General features: G+C 43.0%; 1 protein-coding gene across 3 annotated transcripts in view; it reads left to right on the forward strand.

Annotated features, from left to right (window-relative positions):
• CACHD1 (cache domain containing 1) overlaps positions 1-12,773 on the forward strand; it is a 215,038-nt gene extending 202,265 nt beyond the window's left edge. For all 3 annotated transcript variants that reach the window (XM_040470494.1, XM_040470496.1, XM_040470495.1), the window contains 4 exons: positions 176-337; positions 1,645-1,722; positions 2,635-2,736; positions 11,021-12,773. In XM_040470494.1, coding sequence (XP_040326428.1) covers positions 176-337; positions 1,645-1,722; positions 2,635-2,736; positions 11,021-11,259 — 581 coding nt within the window. In that variant the 3' untranslated portion in view covers positions 11,260-12,773. The remainder of the gene's footprint in view (positions 1-175; positions 338-1,644; positions 1,723-2,634; positions 2,737-11,020) is intronic.
• The last annotated feature ends 5,150 nt before the right edge of the window (positions 12,774-17,923 follow it).

Genomic DNA, 17,923 nt, shown 5'->3' on the forward strand with positions numbered 1-17,923 from the left:
CACTCCTCCCACATTCTGGTGGATCTTCTTTGAGGTTTTCAAAACTTAAAGCACCTGCTCTTCTCTTCAACACACCCCACCCCCTCTAGCCCCTCCATGTTACTACCCCCATCCCCACTTCCTACCACACTGGGAGATCTTGACAAAGGACATCTATTTGTTTGCTTTAATAAAGGTGACGAGGTGGTCACGTTGAACATGATTAAAAGTGCCCCCGTGGGCCCCGTGGCCGGAGGCATCATGGGATGCATCATGGTCCTCGTCCTTGCAGTGTATGCCTACCGCCATCAGATTCATCGCCGGAGTCACCAGCACATGTCTCCTCTTGCTGCCCAAGGTGAGCCCCAAATGAATCCAAAGCTCCTCTGGGAGGCAGCAGCCTCCCTTGTGTCCTTGCAGAGCTGAAAAGACAGTGGCCAGTTGTGTAAGCCCCTAAGTAATTCTAAGAACACTACCTTTTCCGCTTTCATGGAGTGTGATTCAGAAGTCCCCAAAGCCTACTTGCCACCTTTAGCCCGTGGCTCATTCTTTAGTGTCTCAACCCTGTGAGCTTCATTTTGATTCCCCAGAAAATCCCCCAATGCTCTCTTGTCTTACACACATTAGCCTCCCACGGCATGCCTCTTGAATAAGCCAGGCAGGGGAACTGGGATGCTTAGTGGGAAATTTCGTTCTTCCCTCAACTCAGATGTGCTGTCTTTGCTGTTTCAGACAGGTGAGGCAAAGATAGCCTGGGTCCCTGTTGGCAAGACCATGAGTCTGTTCTATTGCAGCTGTTATCCTGTGGTGTGAAGGAACATGTGCAAAGCAATAATCACAGCTCTTGAAGAGGAGAATTCATTGGAGCCAGATACAAAATGATTAATCTGCAATCATGGCTTCCATACCAAGAGTTAAATGGGATATCTGTGCCCGTTTGCAAGGATGAAACCATTTAATGGGCTTCCCCATGTTTTGTAAAAGGCCCCAGGGATTTATTAACCTGACCTTTATGGAGATAAGGTTCACTCGTTGTTCTGGACTTGGTCGGGGCCACTTTGCTCATCCTTACAGCAGTAAGGACAGATTGATGCTGGAATAGTTCACTGTGGCCGCAATCCTGATGGGGCAGTGGGGTGGGTGTGGGGGGCATCTTGGGATAATGCTGCCTGATTTAGTAACAGGACTAATCACAAAGCTCCTTCCCTGTGGTAAGATTTGGATACCCAGATTTCCCCTTGGTAAGTATGTGACAGTCATCCAGTGTTACCTTATACCTGGCCTTTTAATAGGGTTTTGTAACACCATTTTCTGGGCACACTCAGCCATGGCTTTAGACCCCTTCCTTCTGTTTGAGGTACATTGGTAGAGGATTAAAGATCCATTAGCCTCTATCAACTTCTTTGCTCTCCTTTCTTCAGAAGTTAATTTCAGGTGCCTCTCTTGATTATTCATTTCTGGTCCTCTCTGATTTGATTCCTGCTACCTCCTCCTTTAAAAAAAATGGATGGGACGTGGGACATCAGTTTATTCTTTTCCAAGTTTGGACTCGTTCTTGATGGAATGCTGTCACCCAGCTGTCCAAATGAGGCCTCCACAGGGTATTAAAGTGGGTGATTTTGTTTGATTAAATAGTCATGTTTCTTTCTCTTTAATGGTGGGTAGAAATGTCAGTGCGTATGTCCAACCTGGAGAATGACAGAGATGAAAGGGACGATGACAGCCATGAGGACAGAGGCATCAGTGAGTATTCAAGCTGCCTTGTTGCAGAACGTGTCAGCAGGAGGCTAAACCAGAATAAATGTTCTGTCTTCTACCCTTTTGGCGTATATTACGATTTAAGAATCTTAATGTGGCGAGGGTTTTTCCTCCCCCATTTTCATTAGGAATAAATAAGTGTAGGTGTTTGCTTTGTTTTAGAAAATCTTAAAAGGAGTCTTGATGTTCCTTTTCTCGTTAAGTGCTTTGTCCTAACACCTCACCCTACCTTTTCTTTCTCCTCCTCATTGCTTTCCAGCATAGTATTTCAGAAAGAGAATCATCAGGTGATATACATTGTTTTAATCCCTCCGGGGATTAAATGTATATAATTCAGTTGCAGGGGGGAAGAGCATTTCTTTATCAAAAAAGAATTCAATTGGGGCGCCTGGGTGGCGCAGTCGGTTAAGCGTCCGACTTCAGCCAGGTCACGATCTTGCGGTCCGTGAGTTCGAGCCCCGCGTCGGGCTCTGGGCTGATGGCTCGGAGCCCGGAGCCTGTTTCAGATTCTGTGTCTCCCTCTCTCTCTGCCCCTCCCCCATTCATGCTCTGTCTCTCTCTGTCCCAAAAATAAATAAAAAAAACGTTGAAAAAAAATTAAAAAAAAAAAATTAAAAAAAAAAAAAAGAATTCAATTAGCGTGAGATACATACCTTGGCCTACAACTGTGTAGAACATGTCTTCTTAATGCACGTTGGAGACCTGTGATGAGGAACTTCTCACTGCCCTTAATCCTCAAAATTAAAAAAAATTATAATAATAATAATAATAATTTACTTCTTCTATTTCTCCAAAGAATAGCTCCCCCCCAGTGTGTGAATGAACCTGCCCAGAGCAAACGTACTCTATACAATAAGGATACTGGCACAAGAGTGATTAACTGTCTTCTCCCCACAGTCAGCAATACTCGGTTTATAGCTGCAGTCATCGAACGACATGCACACAGTCCAGAGAGGAGGCGTCGCTACTGGGGTCGATCAGGAACAGAAAGCGATCATGGTAAGGTCTAGCTCCTTCTGAAGAGTCTGGTGGGCTCCCTGTGGGCCAGTGCTCACATCCCCTCTTCTCCCTCCTGTTCTGTGCTCAAATTCATTACTTGGGCATAGTTTTCCAAAGGACATATTCCAACATGGCACATTTCTAGGAGCCCAAGGGTAGTTTTGATTTTTGTCTCGGCACTTGCAGGAATAAGTGAGATGACCCTTGGGCACACAGATTGCATCTAAGTGTTCTCCATGCATAAAGGTTCACATTGTCTGAATGGAACCTGCTTACCATTCCATGTGATCCTTGGTAATTGGCATCCACATCAGTTCTGCTACCCACTGTTGTTAGCTGGCCAACACCAGCATCCTCAAGGGCTCTCTCAGCCACGTATACACTTTGGACATGACAAGAGTTCATGCTTCCTTCTGGCATTCCCCATCCTGACCTCCAGCCTTGCCTGGAAGGTTCAGAGAAGCCTTCACCAAAGAGACAATGTTTGCACTGGGCTTAAAGGCTGATGAAAGAAAAGTTGGGGCAAAGGAGATTTAGAGGCAAGCGGACTGGTGTATATAGTCATGGAGGTTATAGAAGATGCCTCTAAGATGCTCAGAAAGGGTCGGCACTAAGGCTGAGTGGGCTGTGAATTATTAAGTCCACATGCTGTACCAAAGACTTGGCCACCACCTAGCTTCTTACCTTGCCAACATCCGGATGGCTTGTCGTCACAGGGAATAGCAGACATGTCCCGCCCTGCAGCCATCACTGCCAGTGTTCTGCTACAACATGACAGGAGTGTGGGGCCTTGTAAGAACTTTTTGTAATTGTAAGATCTTTTTGTTTTTCATGTGCTTGTTTAATTTGCTAGAAAACTCTATTTTCTTCCCAGAATCAGATCTTTTTTTAATGCATAAATAATGCATTTATACCTTTTTGACTCTTTCTCCACATCTACCCTAGGAAAAAAAAAAAAAAAAAGGAAGTCTACAAACAGTGAGCTCCCAGCCCTTTGCTAAAACATGCAGGAGTGGATATTCGTCAAGGCAACCAGTGTTGCCTTTTACATGACAGCCAGGTATTCAAACTCCCTTTGGAAAACAGAAGCCAAAACTCTGATTTGTAAATTGGGGGTTCCTAATTTGAGCTTTGAATGACATTGTTCCCACCAACTAAGTAGAAACTTCAGGTTTCTATGCAGAGTCAAAGCACAACTTAAATTTTTCAGTTTCTTTGACTTTCTGGGGTTTTTTCCCCTAAAAACCTTTGAACCTGCATAAATTCATTCTGCCAGGCAGTTCTGTGCCTCTTCTCCTTTGAATAATAAAACAGGTTTGAGGCTACTAAAGTTCAACAGAAATAATTTCTTATTCAGCAGAAATACTGAATCCTTTCTCTCTCTTTCCTTCTCCCCGGATAGAAATTGCTTCAATACGAAATCGGAATTCTGAGTGACGTTTCCAATGTTCCATTAGCTCTCCCATTGTCTTAGTAAAATGGTGTATGAAGCAACAGCTTAGATGAAAGCAGTAATGCAGTGTCAGTATCTGAAAGCTAAGGAATCTAGCTAAGGGCTTGCTTTCTTTCATTTTTCACAATAATTGGATCCCTGTTATCCCCGAGGAATGAAAAATAGTTCCTCGTGCAGATAGAATGCAACACCAAAAAAAATGGAAGACATTGACATTCCACATAATTCCAAATGTACCACAAAAATCAATAGCATTTAACTGCATGTTGTCATATCCCTGAACCTGAATGGTGGGTCACTAAAAGTGGTGGCATCAGGTTAATGTCCCTGTGATGCCAAGAATAGGCCATGGGTAGGTTCGCATGAAAACAAGGAAATCTAATCTCGTTGTTTTGTCAGTACCCTTCTTTCTCAGCTCTGTGTTCTTTTATGCTGTTTGCTAGGCACAGTGGAGGGACCTTGTGAAGGGGTGGCCTCAATTCTGTGAGGCCGAGTGATTATGGAAGAGCTTATATTATAGGGCCAAGCACAGCTCACTTGGAACCCACCTCTCCCCCTCCACAGGTAATGAGATCTTAGTGAAGCTACTTTGGACCTTAATTTCCTAATAATTAAAATGAGATTAGAAATGTCTCCCTGGTGAAGTTGTGAGCACCAAATGAAATAGCATATGGCAGGTGGGAGGTCAGGGTGACTTACCCACCTCCATACCCAGTCTGCCCTCAAGGAATGTACAATCTAGCAGAAAACTGTAAATGAATGCATGCACTCATAAGACTGATAAAAGACTGAATAGGACAGCTTCCTTAAAGGACCAGAACAAAGAAGATAGGGAGCTAGTTCACTTTTATCTGCATGAGAATCATGGAAGTCCCCTGGGGGGAAGGTGGCCTTGGTGCTGTTGGTGCTGGCCCTTGACGGGGTAAAATTGTACCACCGTGGTTCTTTGCAACCCGGTGAGCATTTTTACCTTGGGTCTGATCCACAAAAGGAAACTCAAAGGAATAAAACACATAAATATATAAGTACTGAACAGACTAGACTTTCAGGATGTGGTTCAGAATTGTGATATACCTAGAATTAAAACTGAATGTCACCAGGCCAAACTTGTAGACTTCAAGCTGTATTTTTATTTAGAAGTACAGTTGACCTTTGAACATCATGGGCATTAGGGACACCAACCCCCACCCTTGCTCAATCAAAAATCCACATCTAGGGGTGCCTGGTTGGCTCAGTTGGTTAAGCGGCCGACTTCGGCCCAGGTCATGATCTCACGGTTCGTGGGTTTGAGCCCTGCACGGGGCTCTGTGCTGACAGCTCAGAGCCTAGAGCCTGCTTCAGATTCTGTGTCTCCCTCTCTCACTGCCCCTCTCCCACTCTCTCTCACTCTCAAAAATAAAACATTAAAAAAATATATTTTAAAAAAATCCACATATAACTTCTCACCCCCGCCAAAAGAAAAACTTTACTAATAATCTGTTGACTGGAAGCCTTACCAAGAACATAAACAGTGGATTAGTCTACATTTTGTATGTTACATGTATTATATAATGTTTTCTTAAAGGAAGCTAGAGAAAAGAAAATGTTAAAATCCTAAGAGAAAATACATTTACAGCCCTGTCCTGTATTTATGGAAAACTAGCCTGCGAGTAGACCCATGTAGTTCAAAGTTGCTCAGGGGTCAGTGGTATTTCATGTGGCCAAAAGAGTTTTGTATTTCAAAGGAATCTTATTTTAATTTTTGTACCTTAAAAATACTAAAATAAGAATAGTTTTTGAAAGGTAGAATTATTTTCGTCAATATTCTAAGACCACTTAGAATGACTTTTTCAGCCCTTGACGATTTACTGTTACACTCACAGGTAGCAATTAAAAACAATTACTACCTATTTATGCTTTAATTCTATATGTCTGCCCATTTTTTTCTTCTGAAAATCTCATGTTCTATCCATCCATCAACTGGCTTATCTTTAGGTTAAAAACCACCAATGTGTATTTGTCCCTTTTGAATCTGCGTGTTAGTTACCAACTCATTAGAAACTGGATATAAATGTACTTAAGCAACATTTTTTTCTTTGTAAAAGGGAGACCTCCTCCTAGTGAAGCAAATTCCAAAAAGCTTAAAAGGTGAATGGTGAGCCTTGAAAACCTGGTCAAAAACTGTAGAGTGCAACTTAGGGCCATTGTTTTTTGGAGGCGCGTGGATATTCTCCCACAGTTACTCTCTGTGACCACAAGGTGGAGAGTGAGTCCCCAGAGTGACCTAACCTCCCCACCCATCCAGAGAGGTTTCTTCAGGAACCATCAGCTAAATATGTAAGCACAATACCAAAAAGCCTGATCTTGACTCCTGTTCTCAATGGTCGCCTGGTCTCCTTCCTGAGCCTACTTTTTGCTTGAGGTCGCCTTTTCAGAGACTATACTGCATAACAACCTTTGGATAGTAAGAAACTTTTCCTTTGAAAGTATTGGCTGATATCCTTTGTGTTTTAAGTAGTGCTTCCTCTGCCTTGAGTCATACTGAATCTGTCTTATTCATCACTGTTCCCAGCACTCAGCAGAATTGTCTGGTGCTAAGTAAACACTCAGTTTGTTAAGTGAGAGCATGTGTTTGGCTTTCTCCCGCTTCTCCACAGCTTGCTATCCCTCCCTCCAGATTTTCATTAATTATTGAGATAAGAGGAAGCTTGAGTAAGTTACAGAGGGGCTGAGCAATACTGCCACACTGAGAAAATAAAACAGAATGTCCCAGAGCAAGGGGTTCACTTTGGAAGACCCTGTGCTTGGGTTCTCATCAGAAAGCAAGAGCAGGAGAAATGGGGGGTGCCCCTGAGGTGCTGTGGGAACAGCTCCATCATTAAAACCACCCTTGAGCCTATGACCAGCCAGGTCCAGAGCACCCCTGGCGTGTTAAGTTGGAACCCCTGGGCAGGGCCCAGTGAATCCTGGAACGTCTTCATTGTTAGATGAGAATGTCACACCAGGTAAAACCACAGATACCCAAAAAACTCCTAATACCGTTGCTTTGGGAGCATAGTAATGTGATTTTGAAAAATGAAGTGCCTGCTCTGTGTGAGGCATTGCGTTGAATATTAGGAGTACAAAAATAAGTGGAGGGGCGCCTGGGTGGCGCAGTCGGTTAAGCGTCCGGCTTCAGCCAGGTCACAATCTCGCGGTCCGTGAGTTCGAGCCCCGCGTCGGGCTCTGGGCTGATGGCTCGGAGCCTGGAGCCTGTTTCCGATTCTGTGTCTCCCTCTCTCTCTGCCCCTCCCCCGTTCATGCTCTGTCTCTCTCTGTACCAAAAAAAATAAATAAATGTTGAAAAAAAAAATTAAAAAAAAAAAAAATAAGTGGAAATTCACTAATGGCCACAACAGCCCTAAGTTTTATTGCATAGTAAAAATCTAAGCTAGAGATGTGCACAGAATGCCATTTAAACTCACAGAAGGGGCAACAGACCCCACGTGGGCTGGCAGGATGGGGTGCTGGGGGTTTGGGTTTCTTCCCAGAGAAGACCTTTAAAAACTGAAGCATGAAGGACAATAGCCGGATGATGGAAGGGGGGAGGGTGAACCCGGCAGAAGGCCTGTCATGAATTTTACACCAGGAATGTGAAAATGAGTTAACAGTTTCTATGGGTGCTTGTAAATGAGTGGAGATGGGAAACCCTTCAGGAGGTACTTGGAGGCAAGATAAAGACAGCCTAGCACTAAAGGTTGGCCAACAATCATCAACATAGATGCTGAGATTTTGCTCAAAGTGTGTCTTCTACTTGAGTCCCCTACGTGTGAAGCACATGGCAGCTTAAGCACACGCAGCACTCTGTAACTGGGGCTTCAGCGTCTACCATCCAGTCTCCCGTTCCAGACCGAGCCCTGCTGAAGCTGAGAATCCCATTCTGGCTCCTGATTCTTGAGGAAAGGCATCACTGTTTCCCCAGCCCTGAACCTAGAAACCTCAACCTTATCCAAGGGTGTCAACTTAGATCTTCCCCCCAGGGAAGTCAGTTGGGCCACCAAAGGCAACCTACTCTGAGCTCGAACAGTGTCTTGAAGCCAGCCGCTTGCCCTACGTAACACAGCCGCTGGCCCACTTGAGGTCCTCATCATCTCCTTGGGCCAGCACCACAGCCTCCTGTCCTCTGAGCCTCAGTCCCACCTTCTTTCCAGCCGCCTCACTGCCACAAGTGATCATCTTCAAGCACATGTTATGTCCTTGCACCCTCCCCTACCTCTGGCCTGTTGCTAAATCCCAGCTCCTAGCTCAGCCAGCCTTCCTGATCTGGTCTGAGCCTGCATGTTCAGTCTCCTCTCCTGCTGCTTTCTCCCCCATACCGAGCTTGTTATCATCCCCAAAGCCCCTAGAGGCTCTCAGGCTGTTGTGTCTTGGCATTTGCTCATCTCCCAGCCTGCAGTACCTTTCCACCCCGCTCTTTACCTAATGAACCCCTTCTCTCCCATGAGGGCCACTTTAAGTGTCCTCGTAAGGTGTCCTAAGCCAAGTTAATCAGCTTTGGTATCCCTCTCCATGTGCCTCTGTTTGAATACCTTTTTTTCCCCTTCTTGACTATGGGCTTCTTGGGAGCTGGAGCTTCCCCCTTACCCCTTTTTTGATTGAGCCCCCCCACCTGGCACCAAGGAGACACTCAGTGATGATAGACGCCTATGTCCATGAACTTCACCCTCTTCTGCCCCCTTCATCCCTGACACTTGGGATCTCTGAGTCTTTTCATCCTGACTCAAAGTCATCACTCCCAAACCCCCCTAACTTTTAACTGCTTGCCAACTTCTATTGTTTCCACCTCTGAGATACTTTTAAATCTGCCTAATCCCATACCCCTAGTTTTAATTCTTAGTCTGTCATCTGGGCTGTTGCAATAACCTCCCAACTGTCCCCTCTATTTCCTTTTTATTCATCTTCCAAACTGCCACGAGAACTCTCTCTGAAACACAGAAATTGTCATGCTATTTTTTTTTTTCAGTCTGTTCAAAATGTATTGTTCCTCCATTTTCTCTGCTTTGGCCTTTATAATCTGACTGTAACTCACCTTTCCACCTCTCTCCTGCCACGTTCTCCAACTGCCTACCTGCACCTGTCCTAGCCACATGGTACAGCAGTGGCCTTGGCTTTCCACACCTCTAGGCTGTGCTCCTGTTCCCTTGCTCCTATCCACTTACCAAACTCCTACATATCCTTTTAAGCCCAACTGAAATAGGAGTTTTTCTGTGGAGCTTTCTCATTCTTCCAGCCGGAATTAGTTATTCCATGTTCTCGATACCAGTTATACCTCAACTATAGCACTTATCATTATCTGCATTAGAATAAACCCAGCTTCACAAATATGTCTCCTGTTCGGTTGTGAAATCCTTAAGGAAAAGAGACATCTCTTATTCATGTTTTGTAGCCTCCCTCTCTGGCTGCATAATGGTCTTCAATGAATGAATAATTGAACGGATCTATGCTTGTATTCATTTTATTTCTCAAACTCTAGCTTTTAAGCTCCTTGTGCAGGGAGCAGATTTTCACCTTGTTGTCTCCTGCAATGCCTAACACAGTATCTTGTACATAGTAGGTGCCGAATAAATATTTCTGGAGTTAGACTGACTTAAATAATTCTGTCATTTGCAAAATGGTTCATTGAGGACAGAGTTGCCTTTCTCATTTTTGCACCCAGCATACATTTTCAGCCATATCCCATTCTTGCTTGGCTGTATGCAAGCACATCAATTTTGCACCACAAATGTGACTAGCACTACCCATGGGTGAGCTCTGATTGATGCTAACTGTAGATGCAGTGGAAATATTAATGAGCTGTCACTTCTCAAAAATTTTAAAGGGGATTTTTGCAATATTTAAAAACATGCCAGAGTTCTTGGAATGGAATCCTTTGATCAGCAAGGGCATTTTCTTTTGAAACGTGTATTACTTAGAATACCAAAAGAAATTAATCTTTAAATACAGTGAGCCAGCTTACACAGAGAATAGTTGATTCCTTTGCTAGTTGCTATGGGTATATGTGGAGTTCGTATCCCATCAGGTACTGGAACTTTGGGCAAGTTCATTAACCTCTGATCATCATTTCCCTCACTTGTATAATTTGTGTGTAGGAATTCCAGGACACCGGTGTGTGCCGTAGAACAGATATACACACAATGGAGACACTTGTTTTTGTCCTTGCTGTGAGATCACGTGCAGGCCTGTTGAAGCCCAGCTTTCTCCACCAGCCCCCAACTTGATTTGAATCCTATTAGGACTTTGTTTTCCTTTTTTCTTTTCTTTCTTTCTTTCTTTTTTTTTTTTTTGAAGCTGCCTTTTTTATTTTTCTTTCTCCCTACTTTTTCTTTTTCTCCCTTTCTCCCTTCTTTCTTTCTCTTTTTTCTTTCTTTCATTCATTCATTCATTCATTCATTTATTCATTCAAATAAAGTTAATCTTATCTCAGGGAAAAGTGTAGGAGGATAATCCCAAATGTCAATGGTAGTTATCTGTGGATCAGGTGGGAAGAGCGATGATTTTAGTTTTTGTTGTGTTGATTTGGGGATTTGGGAAAAAGCTTCCTATATATATATATATTTTTTTTTTCTTATCTGTACTTTCTCAGGTGTCTAAAATTTTTTATTGTGTAATTGTTGGGGGGGGCAGTGGCACAGTGGAGAAACAGCTAACAAAAGATCTCTTCAAAAATAAGCCACTTTGACGTCTGCTGGCAGCCTGCGGACGTTTGCACCCATGTAACACAAAGATAGGAACATCTCCCCGTGCCTTAGAAATCTTCAGTCACCTCTCCCTGTGTCTGGAAGCTCTCAGCTGCTTGTTCTGTTCATTTTCTAGGTTACAGCACCATGAGCCCACAGGAAGATAGTGAAAACCCCCCGTGCAACAATGACCCCTTGTCAGCTGGGGTGGATGTGGGGAACCACGACGAGGACTTGGATCTGGACGCCCCGCCCCAGACGGCCGCCCTGCTAAGTCACAAATTCCACCACTACCGCTCCCACCACCCCACGCCGCACCACAGCCACCACTTGCAGGCGGCCGTGACAGTACACACCGTCGATGCAGAGTGCTAACACTCTCCTGACCTCCACGAGAAGATGGGAGCTGGGAGGTACAGAATGTTCTGGAGGGAAGAAGAGCCAGCATCAGATAATCCACAGCAAGAGACCCCTTGTGTTCGTGCTTTGTCCAGAGCAGTTTAACTCACTTGCTGCCTGTCAAATGTGTTTCGGAATGAGGAACAACAACAAAATCACGTTTGTGAAAGTGCGAAGCTGGTTCTGAAATGGAGGGGAAGTAAGCCTGATTAACGAACCTGCCATAATACCAATGGGGTGGAGCAGAAGGCAAACCTCCAAACACAGAGGCGAGACCCATAAACGAAACATTGGGAACCTTCGTTAAGCTGAGCCAGAGGAATGTCCCAAGGAGCCAGAAACATTCGGCTCTCCTTAACTGGAAGAGAGACAAGTGTGCCCAGCCGGAGACTGGGAACGTGGCACATCCAGACAGAAATGTGTGCTTTCGGAAGATCTCGCTTTGTTTCTGGCGGTACCTAGATACCACAGTTGCTGTATGGAACTCCTGTTAAGCTCTAAATGACGCATCTCAAAATTTCTAAGTAAAGGATTATTTTTCTACTATTTATTGAACTTTCAAACATTCTCAAACTTTGGGGGAAAGAAAAGGAAACACATGAGAAATTGTCAGCAATTATCCCTAGCTGTTTTGTGTGTGAAGTGGTTGACTAAGGAGTTCTATTATTTAACTGCTATCTTCCCACTGCCCCAGTCTACAAAATGGGAAAATGAAGAAATCCTTCTCTCTGACTTGTTTACATACATTTTCTTTAGAACGTCATCTTATGGAAACCTATCTTTTTTTGTAATGCAGTATTCTTTATGTTTGACAGAGGCAGGGAAGACAGAGGAATCCAAAATGCTTTTCAAGAAATGTTATGTCTCTTTTTCACTCATTTCCACTCCCCGTACGATGCTTTTCTCAGATGTCTTACAAAACCTAGTATTACAACCCCAGCCTTTCGGCTAAGGGAGGGATGGATTTCTTCTTGTGTTAGAGACTATAAATTTTTAAGTGTCCCATTTTGATTCTGAAAATATTGAGTACATAAAGGAAGAGGTTTTTAAACTTCAAAATTGATTCCTAAAGATTTCTTTTGATATCCTAGTTCAAAGCTGCTGCCAGTTATCCGAGAAGCTATCCACTGAACTGCTTTGTGACGTATACAGAGATTAATCCGATCTGGCTAATATAACGTGGGGCATTGTATTTTTAAAGTAGTGTTCTAATTACAGTGATGTATTTTAGATTCACATCTTGTGATTCAAATATGTTATAAAGACATTCTTGCACCGTGTGTGTGGTAAATCTCCGTTTATATGTAGTTGGAAAAAATTCACTGAATAACGTTTTAACGATAGGGTATCATGATATAATGTAAAAAAAAAAAACAAAAACAATTGGTTCTTCAGCAGTACAGAAAGTAAACTGTATGCGTGCTATCAGGAAACCCCTTCGTACTGTGTATAAATTTGCAGTCTAGTGAAATAAACTGTATGAACGGACAGTCTTAGTGCTTATAGTGATGCGTTCACGTGCTGCTGCTTGTGCCTCGTGGAGATTCCGTTCACTTTGTAACCCAGCAGATCAGTTACCAAACTGAGTGGGCCTCCTCTCAGTGCTACTGTCGACGTCAGGGGGTTCTTCACATCTTGAAGATGCAAAAAAAATTGAAGAATATAAGGGGATAACATTAAGAACAAATGTTAAGGGGCGCCTGGGTGGCTCAAGTCACTTAAGCATCCAACTTCGGTTCAGGTCATGATCTCACAGCTCATGGGTTCGAGCCCCTCATTGGGCTCTGTGCTTACAGCTCACAACCTGGAGCCTGCTTCTGATTCTGTGTCTCCCTCTCTCTCTGCCCCTCCCCTGCTCCTGCTCTGCATCTCCCTCACTCAAAAATTTAAAAAATTGAAAAAAAATAAATAACAAATATTAAAAAATGTGCAGAACATAGGTCCCTCTTCCTGAGCATCTACATTCATGCCATTAATAATAAATAATTCTCTAACTGCTGGGGAGAATGGGGACTTCCCTGTCTTCCCAGAAAATTAAGCCTCTCCATTTTGTTTGCCGAAGTTGAGAACCTTTGTGTGGTGGCACTAGCTTTGTGGGATTCCTACTAGATGGGAGAAAACCTGGGTATTTTCAGGGAAAGAATTACAAAACAAAGAGCTTAATAACATGTTAGAGCCTACTCGAAGGTAAGAACAGAAATGCACCTTGTGTCTTTTGTGCTAAGTATCTCCCCTGTCCTGAACTTGGGGGGACGGGGACAGGTGGAGAGGGGGGCAGGGATTGAATCCTTCTAGCTGAATAAGAACACAGAACTATTTTACACCCCCTGTAGAACGTGGCACACAGGTTTGTGAGGTTTTGCCCTTCTAAGCTCCCTTTTGTTCCCTAGACATTGCATGTAGTGTTGTTTGAACATTTGTTGTTCGTGTTCTTGTTTCAAAGGAAAATTAAGTGCTTAGGAACTTTTTTATCCTGGTGACCGATGTTGGTTCTTCTTGCCCCTCAGATACCATTGCTTGTTAAACACGAGTCTTCCCTGAAATCCTAGAGGGGGAGGTCCTAGCAATGCCTTCCCATTCACTAAGACCTCTTAATGCTTATAACCAATACTTACATCAGTGTTGACAAGTTTCAACAGCTAAGGGTGTCCCAGGTCACTTGATACCTCTAGGAAAGGGAGTGTACTATTTGGGGCCCAAACAACACTGGTTCAGACCCACGTAGCTCTGAGTACATTCATCTGCGTTTCTAATATATTTATTTTAGATATTTTGATTTTTTTTTTTTTTTTTAGTGTTTATTCATTTTTGAGAGAGAAGGAGACAGAGCGTGAGCCCAGGAGGGGTAGAGAGAGAAGGAGACACAGAATCCGAAGCAGGCTCCAGGCTCCTAGCTGTCAGCACAGAGCCTGATTCAGGGCCTGAACTCACAAACTGATATCGTGACCTGAGATAAAAGCAGACGCTTAACCAGGGACTGAGCCACCCAGGCACCCCATAGATACTTCAGAAAGCGTTGTTGTTGTTTGTTTGTTTGTTTTTCCTCTGCTTCTTGATTTAATTTGAATGTTCAGCTAAGCCTTATTAATATTTTTATGTGAAAAATGTTTTCAAATTGACTCAGGTTTATTTTGCACGTCAGTGTGACTGGTGCATGGAGAGAAATTGTGGAAGATCACTTGAGCTCATTTCCCTGTGGGGATGGACTGCTGTAATGATTACACTTTCAGGAAAAAACAAACAAAAAACCTATTTCTGGTAGAATAATCAAATCAAAATGCGTCAGCGCATTCTCATCTGTGTTGTCTTTGGTCTATTTCTGAACACAGAAGTAGTGATTTTCCTGGCTGAAATACAATGCTGTATTCAAATTTTTTTCTGATTTTTCAGTAAGGAAAACTATGTTGAAAGATCTGTTTCTATGGCTATTATAAGATAGATAGTCTAATAGCTAAGGTGTATATAACAGTATATATAGATAGATACACATCTGACATTTTTTAGGCTTCCCTCTAACCTCCTTCATTGTCCTATACTGCTAACTAGGGCCTCTCCGTCCCTTATTACAGTGTTTCCTCGTCTTTTTAAAATTCATTACTACCCTCCTAAGGAGAAAATTTTGATTTATATTCACCCTAACAAGTTAGATATTAGCAAATCAGATTTTGTTAGATGGGTTGGAGCTTTGGAGGGCTACACAAAAATCAGTTTCTTCTATATCTTTTTATTCATGCTTTGGATGTGTGTGTGTGGTTTATTGAGGTTAAAGTGCCATATACATTGTAAGATATTTAAAACTTACATCATGGTGATTTGATACATGTATTCATTGTGAAAAGATATCCCCCATTAACACTTCACTGAGTTATCTTTGGTAAGAACATTTAAGTTCTCTTAGATTTCAGTTGTACAATATAGTACTGTCAACCTTGGATCCTCAGACCTGTTCATCTTAGAGTGAAAGTTTATCCCCTTTTACCAACGTCTCCCTTTCTCCCTCCCTGGTAGCCCCTGGCAGCCACTTTTCTGTTTCTAGGAGTGTGAGTTTTTTAAAAAAAATTTTAATGTTTATTTTTGAGAGACACAGTGAGTGTGAGCGGGGGAGGGGCAGAGAGAGAGGGAGACACAGAATCCGAAGCAGGCTCCAGGCTCAGCCATTAGCACAGAACCCAACCTGGGCCTCAAACCCACGAACCTCGAGATCATGACCTGAACTGAAGTCGGATGCTTAGCAGACTGAGCCACCCTGGTGCCCCTATATGAGCTTTTTTATAGCCTTAACTAGATCCTACCTTCCTGAGGCAAGGACTGTTTCTTACTGTCTTTGTAGTGTTCATAGTACCATACCCTGTACTTTGCAGGGAGGGCCTTCGATGTTTGTTGAAAAGATTGAACGTCTAGAGTGTCAGCTGCAGTCATAATTACAGCTGACCCTTGAAAATCACAGGGGTAAAGGGCCCAGACTCCCCACAGTCTTTTGACTCCCCCCAAAACTTCTAATAGCCTATTGTTGGCCAAGAAGTCTTACCAATAATGTAAGCCGTTGATGAACACATTTTTTGTATGTATTACTGTTATTACAATAAAGTAGGCTAGAGAAAAAATATTCAAAACCTTAAGAGAAAACACATTTATAGTACTGTACTTTATTTTTAAAAAATCTGTATAAGTGGACCGACCCATGCAGTTCAAACTGGTGTTCAAGGGTCAGCTGTGATTAGTTACAATGGATAATATTACACGGCTTGAAGTAGTAGATGAAGCAAATTTATTTCTCCAAAATACTTCCTTAATCAATTAGTACTTTTTTTAAATTGAGGTATAATTGGCATAACATTATATTTCACATATATAAGGTAATGACTCAGTATTTGTATATATTGCAAAATGATCACGTCAGTAAGTCCCGTGAATATTCATCACCATCGCAGTTGCAGGTTTTTTTCTCATGATGAGAACTTAAAAGATCTGCTCTCCTAGTTACATTCAAATGTACAGTACGGTATTGTTAACGATAGTCGTTACACTGTACATTACATTCTCGTGACTGGAAATTTGTACCTTTTGACCACCTTCATTTTGCCCACCCCGCCACCTTCCTCAGACAACCACCGATCTGTTCTCTATAACCGTGAACTCTGTTTCGATTTTTTTTTTTTGTGCAACAGCTTTTTAGTACATTGTACTAAGAATTAGCACAATGTTACATGTTTAACAGCTTTTTAATGTTAGCTCTGATATAAAAATCCTCAATTTTCTGAAACAGTTTCTGTATACGTGTATATATATATGTGTGTGTATATATATGTGTGTGTATATATATATATATATGCCTTTAAAATACTCTTTTAATTCATGTGACATATACATACATCTACATGGAAAAAAATTACTATTGTGTAACTTAAATATATAGTTATCCAGATCAATGATGGCTCCCTCAAAAATAAATGCATAGTTATCCAATATCCAATATAGGTTTAAATGGCATTTATTTTGAAGAAGGAGCCACGTAAATATGGAAGTTTTCCAAATCCTACTTCTTGTAAGACTTCTCGTGTTTCCTTCACACTATTCCCATTCTATTTTGGGGTGCTACTTGATTAAAGTGTTTTATGTAACAATATACCCACCAGGATTACTGCCTTAGTTCCTACTTCAGCCTAGTGCTTTTGGGGAAAAAAAAAATTATGTAACAAGAAGCTTGGCTCTCGTACAAAAGTATGTCCCTGACTTTCAGGGCTCCTTGGCAATCCTTTGTCCAGACCCAGTTTGTTCTCTAGTACATTCTCCTCAAAACTGTTCCAGAAAGTCTTCTCACCCCATGCCACAGCCTCTCTGCAGCTGCCTGCATTCTGCCCTGGCATTTTGGGTAGAAATCCCACGACTTTTACACCTTTCATGTCAAAATGGCTCTCAGATGTCACCCTCTCTGTTCTCAGAGGAAGGAATGTTCCAGCTCCTTCCCAGAGCCAGCGGGGAAATCAAGCTGCACCACATCTGCATATCCTCAGCTCCACTGCCCTAGTGAGTGCTCCTTTGCTCTGAGCCTGAAGCATACTCCATTAACCCCTCACCTACAAATGCAAACCTTCCCCTGGCTCTCCCCTCCAATGACTCTTAGACATTCCCCTTGTCTTTCTGGGCCACTTTACAAAGCTGCAGTGTTCACTCAAGCCCTCAGCGGCCTCTCCTGCTGTGCCCCTGCTGCAACCCCGCCCCACACCATGCACTCATTCGTTGCTGTGACTTCATCCGGAAGCTACCAAGGCACCCGCCTCCCTACAGGCTGCACCGACCCTCCACGCTCCCACTCTTTTCCCTGACATCTTGATCCCCTGTCCAGTTGCGTGGGGGCTTCACAGGCCATTCCAGCACCAGTTACCCACCATCCCTTCCCTGTGCTTTCTCCCCTGGGCTACTGCGGCAGCTGCCGGGCTGTTGTCCCATCTCCCTTCTGCCCCACCCAATTCATCCTCTAGGCAGAAGACCACCTACTCCTCACTTTGAGGGAAATGTCACCTACTGTAAAATGAGTCATTTTGTAGTAGTTCGGTGACGTTTTGTGCGTTCAGAATGTTATGCAACCATCCATCGCCTCCCTTTAGTTCTGAAGTATTTTGGCCAGCCAAGGAGAAAC

Source organism: Herpailurus yagouaroundi, unplaced genomic scaffold, assembly GCF_014898765.1.
Source record: "Herpailurus yagouaroundi ecotype Mexico unplaced genomic scaffold, PumYag 77, whole genome shotgun sequence".
Classification (NCBI taxonomy): Eukaryota; Metazoa; Chordata; class Mammalia; order Carnivora; family Felidae; genus Herpailurus; species Herpailurus yagouaroundi.